Source organism: Staurois parvus, unplaced genomic scaffold (assembly GCF_062004578.1).
Source record: "Staurois parvus isolate SC_StPar_1 unplaced genomic scaffold, SC_StPar_1.0 ptg000014l, whole genome shotgun sequence".
Classification (NCBI taxonomy): Eukaryota; Metazoa; Chordata; class Amphibia; order Anura; family Ranidae; genus Staurois; species Staurois parvus.
The window spans coordinates 1,209,839-1,226,326 of NW_028317810.1; the positions used below are offsets into that span (position 1 = coordinate 1,209,839).

Consider the following 16,488-nt stretch of genomic DNA (forward strand, 5'->3'; position numbering starts at 1 on the left):
CAGCCAAAGCTCTTTTGGCAGTACTTCTCCTGTGCATCACAGGAGTTCAGTTCATTCTGCACTCCTGTGACCCTTCAACTTCCATTCTTCCTTTTTATTAGTATTTATTGTTGGCTGCAGATTTTTAAAGCTGAATTTCAGGATCTGCAAATATTGTCTGAATAAAAAAAAAAAAAACTGTGTGCATTTTATGCTTGACTCTTGGTGTCCTTTTGTATATTTCTTCAAATCTGTACAGTTACCAGTCATGAAATTGCTCTTGCATTTTTCCTATGTGCAGGGATTTCCTGTGATAGACTTGTCAGTGCTGCTCTTTGTGCGGAGCGAGTGGTCTTGTGTCTGCTCCCTGTAGAAGGAGAACCTGCCATGTCCCCCTCCTAGCTGTCTGCACAGGATATGTGCAGTACTGTCATGATTTCACTACTCAAATAATAAAATTTAAAATAAGTCACCACTAATCAAATACTAAGCAGCCACTTGTGTAACTATGATACCAGTCATTAACAGATACAATTAAAAAGCAGCTCTACTATAAACCAAATACTCCATGACCGTTAGTGAATCATCAAGTGTGATTCTAAACATGCAAATGTGAAAAAAAAATGATAATGTACATATACATAAGGCGCTCCATGTAATCATGGATCCTGAAAAGCAAATTGCATTAAAAAATATAATTCATCAAAATAAATGTAAACTCAGTCCATCCATATGTGAGCATGCTTCTGGAAGTGCTACCCACTTCACAGTATGTGAAAAGCAATCACTCCATAGATGTAATGTGATTCATAGAAAGTCCAAATCCTCACCAAGTGCACCCCACTGTCAGATGCCTCTTAGATATGCCTCCAGATAAGATGGGCCATCGAATTATACATGGTCAAATTCGTCATATATAACTCCATCCCCAGATATCCACTGGCTCAGCAAGAAGCAGTGGCGTATATATAAAAAAGGCTGCAGACCACTTATTTAAACTTCCAAAAGGATTTCCATACAACGCTTATAACTTTGCGATCTACATGGTAAGCAAATTAAGGGGGAAATAAAACCCCACAATCAGGCTCGTGCTTGAAGACGTTCTGTGCAGGCCACTCTGATACGTTTTGTCAGAATGGCATGTTCGGGGGACAGGCTTCACACATGCACTTTATTTGTGAATTTACTTCCACAATTACAAGTGTGAACAAGCCCTGGGAGAGGATTGTAGCTCTTGTCAGGTTGTGTTTTGTGGGGATGTGTGTCTGTATTTTGTTTTTACCTTTTTTTGTGCTCCATTAGGGGAATATTCCTTCACTTCCACTTAAAGGTGGTGAAAAGAAATCCCTCCAAGGTGAAGGAATCCCTGGTTGTCACCATTTGAAGAATTCCCTTCTATTCTGGTGACAACTCAAAATTTTGGGAATTTTCTTTATCTTTCAGTTTTGGTGATAATGGTAAACTGGACAAGTAGGGTGAATCTCTCTAATCTGGTCACAGACCACTATAAAAACTGAACAGGTTCTAGTCCTCCAAAAAAACAAAAAAGGAAGCATTTTGGCTTTCAGTTAACTACCCTATAGCAGATGTACTGCTACAGGGTGGCAGTTCTGTGCAAAATCGTGTTTGTGTGATATTTTGCACTTCCTGGTTTCAAGGGGCGCACGCTTCTGCTGTGATTCGTCACCGCAGAAGCCGATCTGCATGTGCTAGCCAATAGATGAGCACCGGCACATGCTGATCAGCATGGAGAGTGACAGGACACAGCTCTGCTTATGTAAACAAGGCAGAGCTGTGTCCTGTCAGTGGCAATCCACTGGATTTTCTTTTCCTGCCAAGGCTGCAATTGCTTACCTTTCCTAAAGCTGCCAGTTAATGGTTTCTCTAATCCTGTTCCTGACACATAACAAGCATTCAGATTAGGAGTTCTGACTTAAAGTGGAACTTTACTGTATCTGAGCACCACAAACTGAAAACGCTGTTTAAGATGGTATTGCACTCCACGACAAAAATGTAATATATCGCAGCTGCATCAGTCTTCTTTTGTTAGGCTTTTTCCGATCTGTTTTTACCTGGTGATCTGGCCAGCAACACACGTCCTTTTTTCTTTTTTTTTTTTGTGGGGATAACGGTTTTCCATAAGTCAATGCTAATCATTATAAGCACCCCTGTCTGTGTTAAATGGTTTATTTAATCCTTGTAACTGATGCATCTGCTGGAATGCTTCCTCTTTTGACAATCAGACTTGCTGGCCTTACCAGATGAAAATAGAAGGAAAAAAGCCTAAAAGAGAAAAAAAAAAAAAAAAGTGTTAATGCAGCCATCATAACTAGGATTTGGTAATCTGCAATATAGTAAATTTTTTGCTTTTGTGTTTAATACCACTTTATTTAATTTTTACTATTCAAAGCAAACTTATCCATCTCTGCATGCTTTATTTTGTTGAGAAATCACTTTGAAAAACACCCCCAGCATTTCTAGCCAAAGACATCTTGAGTAAGGGCAGATGATTCATGTATTTACTGTAATCCAACTGCCCTTAGCTCAGGCATGCAGGCACAAGGGATTGTTTACCTGAGAGCCCCTCTTCCCCTCCTCCAAATGAAAGGGAAAAATGCCCATGGAAACTCCTGGGATGTTTTGCAGGTAAAAAAAAAAAGTGCACTTATTATTTTTGTCTACAGGAGCCTGGAAAGCATTGCACTAGCAATCAGTAGATCACTGATGCCATGCAGTTCTCCTGTAGACCTGTCAGAATTTCTGCTTGCCGGATGGGTTGTACGGGCAAGCAGGTGTTCTGACAGGAAGCTTCAAAGAACTACCGTGGCACTCCACAGCGCTATGGTAGTTCATTGAAAACTACAAGCTGACCGCCTCTAAGGCTGTCGGGACTTGCAGTTCACTCATTCATGGAAGTCCATGAATTAATGATTCGGCCGTGTGGGCGAAGCCCCGCACGGCTGTGGTGTTTTCAAATTTGACAGTACGGGGAGACTATCTGTCAGAGGGAGACGGGAGTGGCTATGGGAACATGTTACATGTTCCACCCTGAAAACGGGTGGAATATGTAACATGTTCCCAAAATGTTCTGCTTTAATACATAGTGTGCTGTTTTCAGTCAGTTACTCAAATACAGCCGGGTAAGTTGATTGCAATCTTTGTGTGTCTCTTTATGGAAATTTCCTTTTTAATGTTTTTTTTTTTTTTTTTCTAACAGTAAAATTAACTAATGTCTGTTTTTGTATTTGTAATCTCGTGCACATTAAAAATGGGCCCTAGGGTGAATATATTGCACAGTTCTATTATAATATTTTTTGATATTGAAAGCTGAGGGATTCGAAGTAGAATTCCAGGTTTAATTTCACTTTATGGTTGGTTTTGTGCCAGGTTGGTCCAAACAAACTACTTTGATTACAGAACAATGCAGCTGCTGTGTGTGCTGTAATGTATCTGGTAGCGTTACTTACTAAAACACAAAACACAACCCCACTTACTCTACATACTAATGCCACCTATGTTATTTGTCAGTGTTTAAATAGTATTGGTTAAAATTTGCCAGTGTGATAACCCTGAACTCTCATCGCTGAATACATTCTTTCCTGTCTTTTGGCACTCTATGGGCAAACTTCCTTGTATTTTTTGTATTTTTTTTTTTTTTTTGTGCTATCATCAAGAGGAAGTTGAATATGTGCAGTAAAACCTGTTATGTCTTCATAAGGTGTATTTGCATGGTTAGGCACTAGAAATGTACATATGTGAATGTAGCGTCATTGAAGGCCAGAGCTGAGAAGCACGCCATTATATTAGGCCACAGTGACACAGTTGGCGGGGTTGCTTTCACCCTCCATTGGCTGCTTAAGAAAGCTGCATTACAAATCTTGAATCAGCAAGTTTCATTTTTGCTGTGTGCTTTACAGAAATTGTCAAGTTCAGTTTGGTCAAACATAACAGGCCTTTCATTTAATTATTTAGTAGTGAGTTTGTGATTTATATATTCATGGAGTAAAAGGAAAAACAAAAGTAAGTATTGACACGATTTTTGTTTTTTCTCCTTTATTGGCAAATCACTGTAAATATCTTAATTTTCAAGACATTTTGTTTTCATAATTATTGATACACATGGGCCACTAGATTATGGGTGCTTGATGGGTATAACCTGGAAAGAATTAGTGCAGGTGTTTAAGAATGCAAACCTGAAAACAAGCTATTACTTGTAATTGCATAAGGACTCCCACTAGGGACTGCTTATACTGCAGGGACACAGTGCAGAGAAGTTAGCTTCTTTTAATGTGCTGCCATTTATCACACTGGTGTGTGTACATGGGCCTTTTTATTTATTTTATTCTTTTGTGTGTGATTGTGGCCACAACATGCATGTAATACTAATTTTACAAATCTGTTCTGTTTCAAAATAAGAGCTGAGTAAGAATTCTTGGGTTCTTGTGCAACTTATGTAATGCTAGAAAAAAAGCAAATGGATGATTTGATATGAAAGAACATACCTAAAATAAGGTCCAAAGTGCAATTTATACTATCTATCAACTTGGCACATACTCATGGTTAGATGATAAAAGAAATAACTGTAAACCAATGATGTCTATTCCCTGACTGTTTGCATTTAATTAACTTCTTCCCTACCGCGCTATAGCCGAAAGACGGCTACAGCGCAGTGGTCTAGTTCTGGGACGATGTCCATGGATGTCATTCCAGAACAAGGTCCCTGCGCTCCCCCAGTGGCGCTGGTGATCGCTGTGTCCTATGGACACAGCTGATCTTTTAATATGGTAAACGGCCCATCAGTGCTGCCTATCCGTGCCCATCAGCACAGCCTCAACGCATATCAGTGAAGGAGAAAAATTACCTGTTTGCAAAATTTTATAATAGAAACAAGAAAAACTTTTTTTTTGCCCCCAAATTGTTTGCTCTTTTTTTTTGTTTATAGCGTAAAAAATAAAACCCCCAGCGGCTATTAAATACCACCAAAAGAAAGCTCTATTTGCGTGCAAAAAAATGATAAAAATGCCAAAGCTGCATATTAAGTAGATGTTTTAGGAGAGAATTTTTATAGTGCTTGATGGACATCGGGGTGACAGAGTAAGCATGCCACCGAGTCCCCTGCAAGAGACACGTCCGTCACCTTATGTATTGTGAGCACTGCAATCCAAAATTCCTGAAGGGCAGGACCAGAATATGCGGAGTAAAGTACCTTCCTCCTGAATGCATCTCCAGCAAAGGGGATATTTGGGGATCGATTTTATGTAGAAGTTGGGGAGTTTTGTACCATCATGACATTTATTTTATAGGCATTTTCTTGGTATGTGTTAGCAATAGATGCCTTATGTGCAAATAGAAGTATCCTATCTTTTTGTGGTTGGGGAAAAAGCTCTCTGTAAATCTCCCTCCCATTTCTGCAAAAAGGTATGATCACACGATTGAACGTCTGAGATCAGCATGGACTAGGACAGGGCCAAAGTATGCTGCAAGGGGTCCGACATCCTGGCAAAGCTGTTCCAACAGGGTGGGGAGGTGCAGAGTTTGGTTAGGCCGGAATATCGCTCTGATCCAGGAGCCCAGCTGTTTGCATCTAAGGAAATATAGCTTACAACCGTATATGGCCTGAAGTGCAACCTTGGACATCAGTTTGTTGTGGTCTGAGAAGTGGGTCACCTGAAACAGTACGTGATGATTGCTTTTTAGAGATGGTATAATTCTTATGTGACAACTTCTAATGTGACTCTTTTTTTTTTTTGGGGGGGGGGGGGAAATCCTGCTTTGTACAAGTTATGGAAGTGTTACATTAAGAGATCTCTGCTTTTGCAATAAACTATAGCAAACATAATTGTTATATTTGTGTTTAATGTGGCTGACCTTTGTGTTGGTAGCCATGGGTGGAAACAAAAAGGTAGATACAATATGGCAATTTAGAGAGTTTCTGCACACTGGATGTTATCGGGAGTCTGTGAGAAATCTTGCTTTCTGCTTGTGTGCTTGGATTACCTCTTCTCTCAGAAGTATGCCATGAGCTAGAAGTAAAATCAAAAATACCCCACAATACTTTTGTTGGAAATAGACATTGCAGTTTTTCCTACAACACCACTCAAGTAGTTTATAATTAAGTGTAAACGTCCCATTTCCTTTTTGAAAAGACTTAAGAAGGCAGATCTTTCTACAGAGCAAAGCATAAGGCTGGATTTAAACTGTTGCTTTCCAGTCACATGTTGGTGTGCTGTGGTGCCATCCATTCCTAATGGCACCCAATCGCATCTTGCTAATGGACATACATTGCCGTGCACCACAATTCATGGTAATGCACTTCTGTGCTTTGTGTTGCACTCCATTGCAAAAGAAATTCTACATTATTGGTGCGTTAGTCAGCCCATCCAAATGGCCTTCTTTAATGCTCGTTGATGCGTCTCTGCGCACTACAACAGTGAGAACCCAGCCTTAATCTCTGAAAATATTTGCAGTGCAAATAGTTCAGCTGATAGGGATTTTTTTTTTCCTCTCAGCGGAAATGGAAGTTATACTTTTAAAGTACTTTTTTGCATTTCTGCACAAATTCTTGCCATGTTACAACCGTATGAGAATGGTTTTACAATAGTACTTTTTTATGTTTAATCAGTCTTTGAGCTACTTTAAAAATGATTTTCCCTAATCTAAGATGGTACTATTGGTACCATAATGCTCCTCTCCCCTAGTGATCAGACTGCTATATGGTAACTTTGCAGCAAGGTGTGAGGCTGCTGTAGGAGCTCATTTGTGTTGGGCATTTGTGAACACAGCTAAGAACTGCACAGGTGCCAGAGTATACAGGATTGTAACCTCTCTGGATCAGCTTCTTAAGCTGGATATAGGCCAGCAGATTGAACAAAAAAAAAAAAAAGTGACCGATCCCTGCAAAAACACAAGGATATGTGTGTGATGCAGGAATCTGCCCTGCCATACTATTGTATTCTGACAGGGGCACCTCCATCAGAATACACTGATCAAATGCTGGTTTTCCAGCATGAAGGTTCATCATTAACTTTTATTGAACAGAACAGAGTGCACACAATACCAAAAGTGTGTACCTGTCTTCAGTCTGGAAAGTGGATGCTGGCCTGGGTATTGCCCAAACAGAGATGGTATCATCCTTTAGTAAGGGAGTAACTGTGACCCCTGTGTGAGAGGTAATGGACTTTCTTTAAGTGTTACATTTACTGCTTACATATTACTTGGTGTGCACACACTTTACTTGGAGGAAAAAAATATGCTTCTTTTAGTGTATTTTTTTCTTCTTTTAATTATATTTTATGGTTGTGAGTGGATAGACTTTTACGAAGCCAATTTACATAAAATTTAGGTACATATGAAATATCTAACTGTTTTAGGCTTTGTTGACACCGTACGTGCAGAAAAACTGATGGAAACTGACGCACAGATTTCACTTGCAAAGACATCAGTATACATTGGTTTTCATGAGTGCTTCAGTGAGTTTTCTACACATTGCAGATTCCTGCATAGATAAAATCTATATGTGATAATCATGTTGTGGTTTGAACAGGACATATAGAGAACAATTGATTTCCTTATACCATTGCAGAACGCGTGCAGGAAAACGGATGTCTCTGCACCATGGAGTGATCGAGCCCTAAAAGTCAAATATTTCATTCCAATATCATCCATTGAGGGACACAGCTTTGCTGCGGTCTATAGGCGCAATTGACATTAGGCACATATAAACTGAAGGCCAGCCCACTAGAGGCTACAACCCCTCCTACATCACACCTGCTTAGTTGCACTTAGGGGGAGATTTACTAAAATTGGTTCACATAGAATCTGGTGCCGCTGTGCATAGTAACCAATCCGCTTCTAACTTCAGCTTGTTCACTGTAAGCTTTGACAGTAAAACCTAGAAGCTGATTGATATGCACAGCGGCACCAGATTCTGTGTACTCCAGTTTTAGTAAATCACCCCCTTAATGTTCTCGGGTGAATGGATGTCACCTTCTTCTCTGCTTTTTACTTTTCACTTGAGTTAGAAGATTTTCAGCTCTCCAGCGCTACTGGTTAAATCATGCTGCATATAATACATCGTGAAAGTCTTTCCATTTTGCCAACAAGTGCAGGTTTTTTCAGTTCATATACTGGTGATCCTTCTGCAATTGTCCTGTGGTCGATAGTGACTCCTGGTTGTGTTTTCAGTTGCACAGGACTCTGCTATTAGGTTAGAGCAGTATATCTAAGTTTTCGGGAGCAGAACTGCAGCAGTTTCATCTGTCTCTATCTCTGAAGATCAATGTGTGTGAGTGGTCTAAGTAGTTTTCATTCCTGTATGGATCTCTTTTATGTACCTGAGGTTTTTGTGTGTGATTAATGCACATAAACAGCTCTAGCAGCGGAACACTGTCGAGGGGGATAGATGCTCCTTTCTTGGCTTTCCTTTAGTTTTAAAGTATGTCAACTATCTTTTTTTTTTTTTTTTTTCCCCTCTTCTGGGCTCCGTATGTGGCTGCTGAGCACTGCATATACTCAACTGCCATTTATGTTGCCACTGCACTGTGTTTATTACTATGGCAGCAGAGCACTGCTTTTATCCCAAATCAGTTTAAATTTCCACACCACTCTGCTCTGTGGCTGGGATCTAATGACACAGCAGGTTAGGAGCTAGTACTTGCATCTAGCCCTTTGCCTGTCTGAGTTGGTAACCAAGTAGTCTTTAAGAGGAGACTGTGTGCTGCGTAGCATTTAGACATGCGTAGCTCTCTGCTTGCCTCTGCTTCTTTTTCCTTACAGTGGCTGTTAATGAAGTAGCAGTTTACAAATTGCCAGCTGCCAGAAGTTAAAGCGGAGCTCTACCCAAAAGGGGATGTTCCACTTTTAAAAGACTGGTTCCCCGCTCTCCATTTAGGATTGGCACCTTTGGGGAGCGCGAGGGGGGAGCAGGTACCCAAAATTGACAAATACCCGCTCCTCCTTCTGCTGCGATTGCCTAGGTGATCGGAAGTGGCAGTTGTCCTGCTCCCTCCCCATAGTCTTGTGGGAGACGTGACAGGTCCCAGAAGACTACGGTACCATTCAGAAAGCGCAGCGCTACTTGTGCATGCACAATGGGCACCCGGCTGTGAAGCCGCAAGCTGTCACAGGCAGGTGCCCACACTGAAGATGCCGGCACCAGGAACACCAACCGGCTGGTGAAACGGGTTGCGGGGAGGACACCGTGGGATCGAGGGACAGATGAGCGGCTGTTTTTTTTTTAGAAGTCAGCAGCTACAGTATTTGTAGTTGCTGACTTTATTTTTTTACAGTGTGACTGGGACTCCGCTTTAAATATGCAGTACTGGGGATGCTACACAGCGGGTTCTTCTAGCATACACAGTGGGCTATTCTGCAATGGAGCGTTCTAACAAACCTTTCCCTTTTTTACTGCAGCAGCCCTTCTGCTGACAACCAGGGTACAGCAAAGAAAATGCAATCCTGTGATTTATATTGTTCTGTCTGCATTGATTGTGGTCTTGTCCATACCTCCTTGTTTATGAGTATTCTTGGGATTTCAGATTTTGCTCCATGTCTGAAATGAATGTAAGAGTGGTGCCCCTTTGGCTGCAGACTTCCTGCCAGCTCAGGACCTATATGTCACTCTGTGCAATGTCAAGCTTTAAGCTGGGAAGGATTCTGCCGCCTTCAGTTTTCACTGATCCTATTTCAATCTAATGGCACCAGTGGCTGTTCTCAAACTCAAGCCATGTGTACCACTTTAAAATTGGTGGCTTCCAATGTTCCTTCCCCTAACGTTGTGTCTGGGCCTAGATGTTTCGTCAGTGTTTCCTCTACCTTCGGCTTTGTCTTTTTACTGTTTTGGAAATGCCCTGATATACATCTCTTATCAAAGAAGAGGATTTTATCTAGACATGGTCAGCATTCTTAACCACTTGCTCTCCAGAAGATTTACCCCCCTTCCTGACCAGGCCATTTTTTTTGCATTACAACTCTGCGTTACTTTAACCGACAATTGCGCGGTCATGCAACGCTGCACCCAGCTGAAATTTATGTCCTTTTTTTTTTCCCCCACAAATAGAGCTTTCTTAAACATGTCCAATAAAAAATGTAAATTAGGGCAAACATGCTACATGTCTTTGCTAAAAATAAGTCCCAGTTCATTTAAATGAATTGGTTTACGTGAAAGTTATAGTGTTTACAAATAGCTGTGCATATATACTGGAAATTTTTTTTTTTTTTTTTTTTTCTTTTCTACTAGTAATGGCAGTGATCAGCGGCTTATAGCGGAACTGCTGCGGGCATTCTGACACTGGGTGGAACTGACTTGGTTTCACTGACATCCCCAGTGACACCAATACAGTGATCAGTGCTAATAAAAAGCACCAACACTGTACTAATGGCACTGGGCAGGACAGGGTTAACCTCTGGGGTGATCAAAGAGTTAGCTGTGTGTTTCACTGTGTTGTTTACATACAGTTCTCTCCCCCGGCAGTATTACTTGGTGATCACCGGGTACCGGTGAGTAGTCACCGGCCGGGACCCGGTGATTGGCGGCTGAGGCCGCGAAAGGCAGCGCAGGTAGGGTGCGCGTACGGGTCGTGCATGCCCCCTACCCGAAAATGTGAAATCGCGTATGTATACACGATTTTGCGCACCCCTGTCGCCCTCTAGCAATATTTCTGCTATAGGGTGGCGGTTAAGAGACCTGGCAGCCTTTTTCATGGACTTTTTATCTAATTGATTGCTTTGACAAGAGGATTGTCGCAGTGACCTTTTTGTGTGCACCACGACGGTAGGTGCTAGCAGAATTGTCAACTCCTTTCCTATGTTCAAATCTGTAGGCCACTTTGACATACAGAAATATTAAACCTAAAAGCAAACACTTCAGCTTACCAGTTCTTAGATGTGATGGCTATATTTTTCCTTTTTTTTAGGCTCGCTTTCTTCTATTGCCATCTGGTATTTCAGTCAGCAAGTCCTGTTTTGCAACAGAACAAGCTCTCCTTCAAATAGATCAGTTACAGGGATAAGAGCAAACGTTTAACACCGATAGGATGTTTACAATGATCAGCTTTTATTTATATACAACCTTTATCCTAAAAGGAATACAAATGTCTGCTGTAACTGCTTAATAAAGTATTATATGCAGTTTGGTCTCCATTTGTTATTGTATTTAAATCTAATAGTATAGTTAACACCACCCTCACCCCATATTGACAATGCTGCTGACTGTTGTGCCACTTGTGCTCCTTCATCCAGAGTAGGGGCAATCTGATACAGGAGGCGTGTTTGTGTTACTAGCCAGATCATCCGGGGAAAGCCAAGGGAAAAGCCTAAAAATAAAATAACAATGCAGCCACCACATCTGATTGATAAGCTGAAATATATACAATATTTGGTTTTGGGTTTAAAAATGCTTTAAGTGTTGGTTAGCAGAGCAGCATGGCATGTAATCCTTGTTACACCTTCCTCCCCTCATGGGAGACAGGACCTTCAGCTCTTTTGCTGGACTAAATCATTGAAGTTGCAATGGGGGATGTGTCTACCTGCTTATCCAGCTATGCAAAGCTAAGGAACAATGATGTTGATCAGCACCTTTTTATCCTGCAAGGTGGATTCCAGTTACAGGACTCTTAAGTCTCCCTCACCTCCTTGGGTAAAGGCAGTTGTAAGCTTCCGTTGAAAGCCTGCAGATAATCTGCCATCGCATAGAGGTCCGCACTCTCCAGCTTTATCAGAGCTGCGGGTATGCCTGGTGGTTTTCATGCAGATTTTGGAATCTCGCATTCATAAATTATTCAGACCCCCTTTGCGTTGTTCAAATTTTGTTACTTTGCAGCCTGATACTACAGTTGTTTAAATTTTATTTTATTTTTTTATCATTATTCTACGCTTAGTACCCCATAATGACAAAGTGAAAAACTAATTTTTTTGCAAATATAAAAAAAGGAGAAACTGAAATATTGCATAAGTATTCAGACCCTTTGCAACAACACTTGAAATTTTTAACTTTGGTGCCTTCCATTTCTCTTGATCGTTGCTGTGATGTTCCTACACATTGATTGGAGTTCATCTCTGGTAACTTACATTGATTGGAAATGATTTGGAAATGCACATACCTCTCTAAAAGGCATCACAGCTGACAATGTGTACTGTATCAGAGCAAAAGCCATGAGGTCAAATGAACTGCTGCAGAGTTCAGATACAGGATTATTGCAAGGCACAGATCTGAGGAAGGCTACCAAAAAATTCTGCTGCACTGAGGGTTGCCAAGAGCACAGTGGCCTCCATAATTCTCAAATGGAAGAAGTTTGGCACAACCAGGACTCTTTCAAGAGCTGGTCGCCTGGCTAAACTGAGCAATCGGGGGAGAAGGGCTTTAGTAAGAAAGGTGACCAGGAACCCGATGGTCACTTGCTGAGCTCCAGAGATCCTGTGTGGAGATGGGACAGTTCCAGAAGGACAGCCATCACTGCCTCCACCAAATTGGGCTTCGTGGCAGAGTGGCTAGACAGAAGTCTCTTCTTGTTGCAAAACATGAAAGCCCATTTGGCGTTTGCAAAAGTTGTTTTACAAGCTCCAAGCGGGTTTTCATATGTGTGCTGCGTCCAGGGTAGAATATCTGCAGCTATACGTGCAATGGGTTTAGTCGCAGATAACTGCAGTGCTTTTAGCAGCAGAAAATTACATACGTCACCCTTTTTCCTCCTGAAAATGTTGGTATTCCTTCTCATGTTGGTTCTCATACATCCTCATGTTGGTATTCGTTGTTTGCACATGTGGTCTAACAATAATTAGTAAGCTGTCAAAAGCAGAATCTGACATTCTGGTAAAGTTGAAAAATTTATCGGGATAGGTTCTGATTTCCTGATGCTTCAGGACAAAATATCCCCTAGTTAGGCAAATTAAGGGAAAATGGGGACATCCCCTGACAACCCAGCATCTCTCTATTTGCCTCAGGGCTGGTTCACACCAGAATGCAGTGTAGAAAAGGCAAGTTTCCCGCACTGCAGGTGACCGCACTGCCCTTGCAATCTGCATGCAGGTGCCAATTAATTAACAGCACCCCGAACACAGCTCACAATGCAGTCCGTTTGCAGGCACCAAATAACATGCTACTGTAGTACCATGCAGTTTTAAAAGTAGTGCTGTGCGTGTGAACTGGCCCTCAATCTTCTCTTCAAGCAGGTACACAAGCACCGACTTTGCTCTGTACTCCGTTTCAATTGCACAATCTCCTTGCTCAGGAAACTACCAACAAAGTGGAAGATGAGGTGTCTGGGGTACAAGAATGGGGTATTGAGGGGAAAAAAGCCTGAAAGCACTGACACCGCTATCTGCAGCTAAATGCAGCTATCTACATTTAAACTCCATTTACAAACCGCAGCTATGTGCAGGAAATATTTCAGCTTTTTCAAGTGCAGATTACTAGCATTTAGCTGCTGTCAGATACAAAAGTCCGTGTGAATGTAGCCTAAGGGGACTGGCCTTTAGTATCTGTTTTCTAGTGTCAATTTCTCCTGCTTGCTTACTATCAGTCATGTCCCTCCAGGGAGATTTTTTTACAGGCACAAAAAATTCTCATATTTAAGCAAGTGTTGTGATTCTTTTTAAATGTACAGTTCAAAATATTGCTAAAATGTTTTTTTTTTTCCTGTCTCTTTTTAGTTGGTGACAAAGTACCAGCAGACATAAGGCTAACTTCTATCAAGTCTACAACATTAAGAGTAGATCAGTCAATCCTAACTGGTATGTAGGATGAGGGGTTTTGGGGGGGGGGGGGGTTATGTGTGTGTTTTTTGTTTTAATTCTTCCCCTAGATTAGATATGTCCCTTAGTTTACATATGAAAATAACCAATAACTGACCTGCACAATAAATGAAACCATCCAAAAAACTTTTTTTTCTCTTTTCAGTGGTAGCTTGCTGACACTACGAAGTGATCACTCCACCTTTTAAACCTATAACCAAAAACCAGTGCAGCACTACCCTATTATAATTCAACAATCATTTCCCAAATGATGACAATATAAGTGAATAACCAAACGACAATAGTGTCACATATATAGTGGTTCATGTATCGGTGCATACAATAAATGTGCAATAAATATATATATATATACACACAAACATGGAAAAAAAATCACGCAACGCATTGCGAAGAAATAACCAGTAATGGCAAATAAGCACCAAGCCAATAATGTGTTGCGTGTGTTTGTTTTTTTCTTAAATTTCACCCTCAAACGTGTTAACTCTACACCCAGTGCAAACTTAAAACTTCTCACCTTTGGCCTCTATATAATCATGAGGTCTATCTGGCATGGATCCTCCACATGGGTGTAAACTGATAATCAGGTCTCCTTTACAGCGATCCAGTTCTAACACTCACTGAATGTGAATATTTTTAACTTTTATTTTCTACTATAAAACCAAAGTGTGTGCAGAAATATATGAATGTATATATTGATATCATGTGAGAATTGATTGTTGATTTATAATTGGGGTAGCACCGCACTGGTTTTTGGTTATGACCTTAGTTCACATAGCTGAACTTCTGAATGTATTGATTCCCAGAATTACAGGAAGGTTTTTCTTGCAGAAAATTCCTTCTAGCTTTTTCTGTTAGTGTTGAGGTGTACACTCTACCTTGACAACTGCTGCAGTGATAAAGTTGTTATCCTCTGTTTCATGTTTTGGGTTTTTTGTGCATTGGCTGCATGAAGTTGCTAAGATATAAGGTTACAGTCACACTTGAGCCAAGCATATTTGGTTGTTTTTTTTACCAGGTTCCTTCTTTGTGTTTTTTGGATTTTGTACAGATGTTTTTCTTGAGCATCTTTTGCCAATGGAAAGCTAGTTTCCCAATGGAAAGAATGTGTGATGCATGCATTTCTGCATGTTTTTCAACATTCCTATTGAAGTCTGTTTGGGCCCAAAATGCTTGAAGCTTATGTACTTTTTCGAGCTTGGGTGCGAATGGGCAAACATGAAAACCATGGGATTTTTTATGTAGTGTTTTTTGGAGCTTTAAGCTACAAAATAATTGGTGTGAATGGGGCCTAAGATATTTACTGGTGTTAAAAACTACTAGCTTTGCTTAAACATTCTTTTATTAACAATTTATTGGGTGGATAAACCTCTTGTTTTCTAGGTGAGTCTGTGTCTGTTATCAAACACACTGACCCTGTCCCTGATCCACGTGCTGTAAATCAAGACAAAAAGAACATGCTCTTTTCTGTAAGTACAGCTGTTGTCCTCTGTAGATAAACTTGAACCTCTAAAGTTCTTGCTCTTATTTTTTAGTCCTGTCACATCATTTAGTGCACTTTTTGTAATTTTAATTTTTTCTCCCAAGGGTACAAATATTGCTGCTGGCAAAGCAATTGGAGTAGTTGTAGCAACAGGAGTCAACACTGAAATTGGGAAGATTCGAGATGAAATGGTAGCAACTGAACAAGAGAGGACTCCACTGCAACAGAAGTTGGATGAATTTGGGGAACAACTTTCCAAAGTTATCTCTCTAATTTGTATTGCTGTCTGGATCATCAATATTGGACACTTTAATGATCCAGTTCATGGAGGCTCTTGGATCAGAGGTGCCATCTACTACTTCAAAATTGCTGTTGCCCTTGCTGTTGCTGCTATCCCTGAAGGTTTGCCTGCGGTTATTACCACTTGTTTGGCTCTGGGTACTAGAAGAATGGCCAAGAAAAATGCTATTGTTAGAAGCTTGCCATCTGTTGAAACATTAGGTTGTACATCGGTTATCTGCTCTGACAAGACGGGAACTCTAACCACTAACCAGATGTCTGTGTGTAGGGTAAGAGAACATCTATATAGTATTAAACTGTAATGTATTTGATCATAATGGTGTTGTATTCCCACTTTCCATGTGCTGTGGCATTTTGGGGAAAAATGTGTTGCCATTACTATGAATACGACACTGGCATAATTTTGCCTGCACTGTCAAAGTCACCTTGAATGTAAGCTGTGTTTCTTGGGTAGGTGGGGGGGAATTGAGAGAAAAAAAAATCCAATCGTACTGTGCCAGTCCGCCAAGCCTGTGGTGCATTGTCTTGTTAAGTGAGTCATGGATGACTGGTCAATTTTATGGTTCTATCCCTCACAGCATTCTAAACAGATGAGGATGTGACCAAGCTATTGTGAGATAAATAACATTTAACATTTTGGCTTTTTTTTTTAGCTTAGAGGGGCAAACCCTGGCAGAATAGTGATTTGGAATTAATGGATGTAGTTTTAGCTTGTATTCAAGCCTCTACTTTTATACTGTGACACAGAATTGTGATCATAAACAAGAAATCTGTAGCATCGTAGGTTACATAATTGCATTTCAATTCGTAATGAAACAATGAGTAACTGATGTGCTGTTTTGTTTGACCTAATCCATAGTAAGTGAAAAGGTTACCTTTCCTCTGACAAAAGTAAATGCTGATCAGTATTCAAGAAGAGACTAGTTGCAGTGTCGTTTCATAACGGCTGTAGTCAGACTTACAGGGTTGTTCTGTGTTTC

General features: G+C 40.6%; 1 protein-coding gene across 3 annotated transcripts in view; it reads left to right on the forward strand.

Annotated features, from left to right (window-relative positions):
• ATP2A2 (ATPase sarcoplasmic/endoplasmic reticulum Ca2+ transporting 2) overlaps positions 1 to 16,488 on the forward strand; it is a 78,214-nt gene that overhangs the window by 20,199 nt on the left and 41,527 nt on the right. For all 3 annotated transcript variants that reach the window (XR_016312623.1, XM_089676593.1, XM_089676602.1), the window contains exons 6-8: positions 13,627 to 13,707; positions 15,109 to 15,194; positions 15,313 to 15,777. Coding sequence is in view for 2 of the 3 variants with exons in the window: in XM_089676593.1 (XP_089532719.1) it covers positions 13,627 to 13,707; positions 15,109 to 15,194; positions 15,313 to 15,777 (632 nt within the window). In the remaining variant the exon portion in view is untranslated. The remainder of the gene's footprint in view (positions 1 to 13,626; positions 13,708 to 15,108; positions 15,195 to 15,312; positions 15,778 to 16,488) is intronic.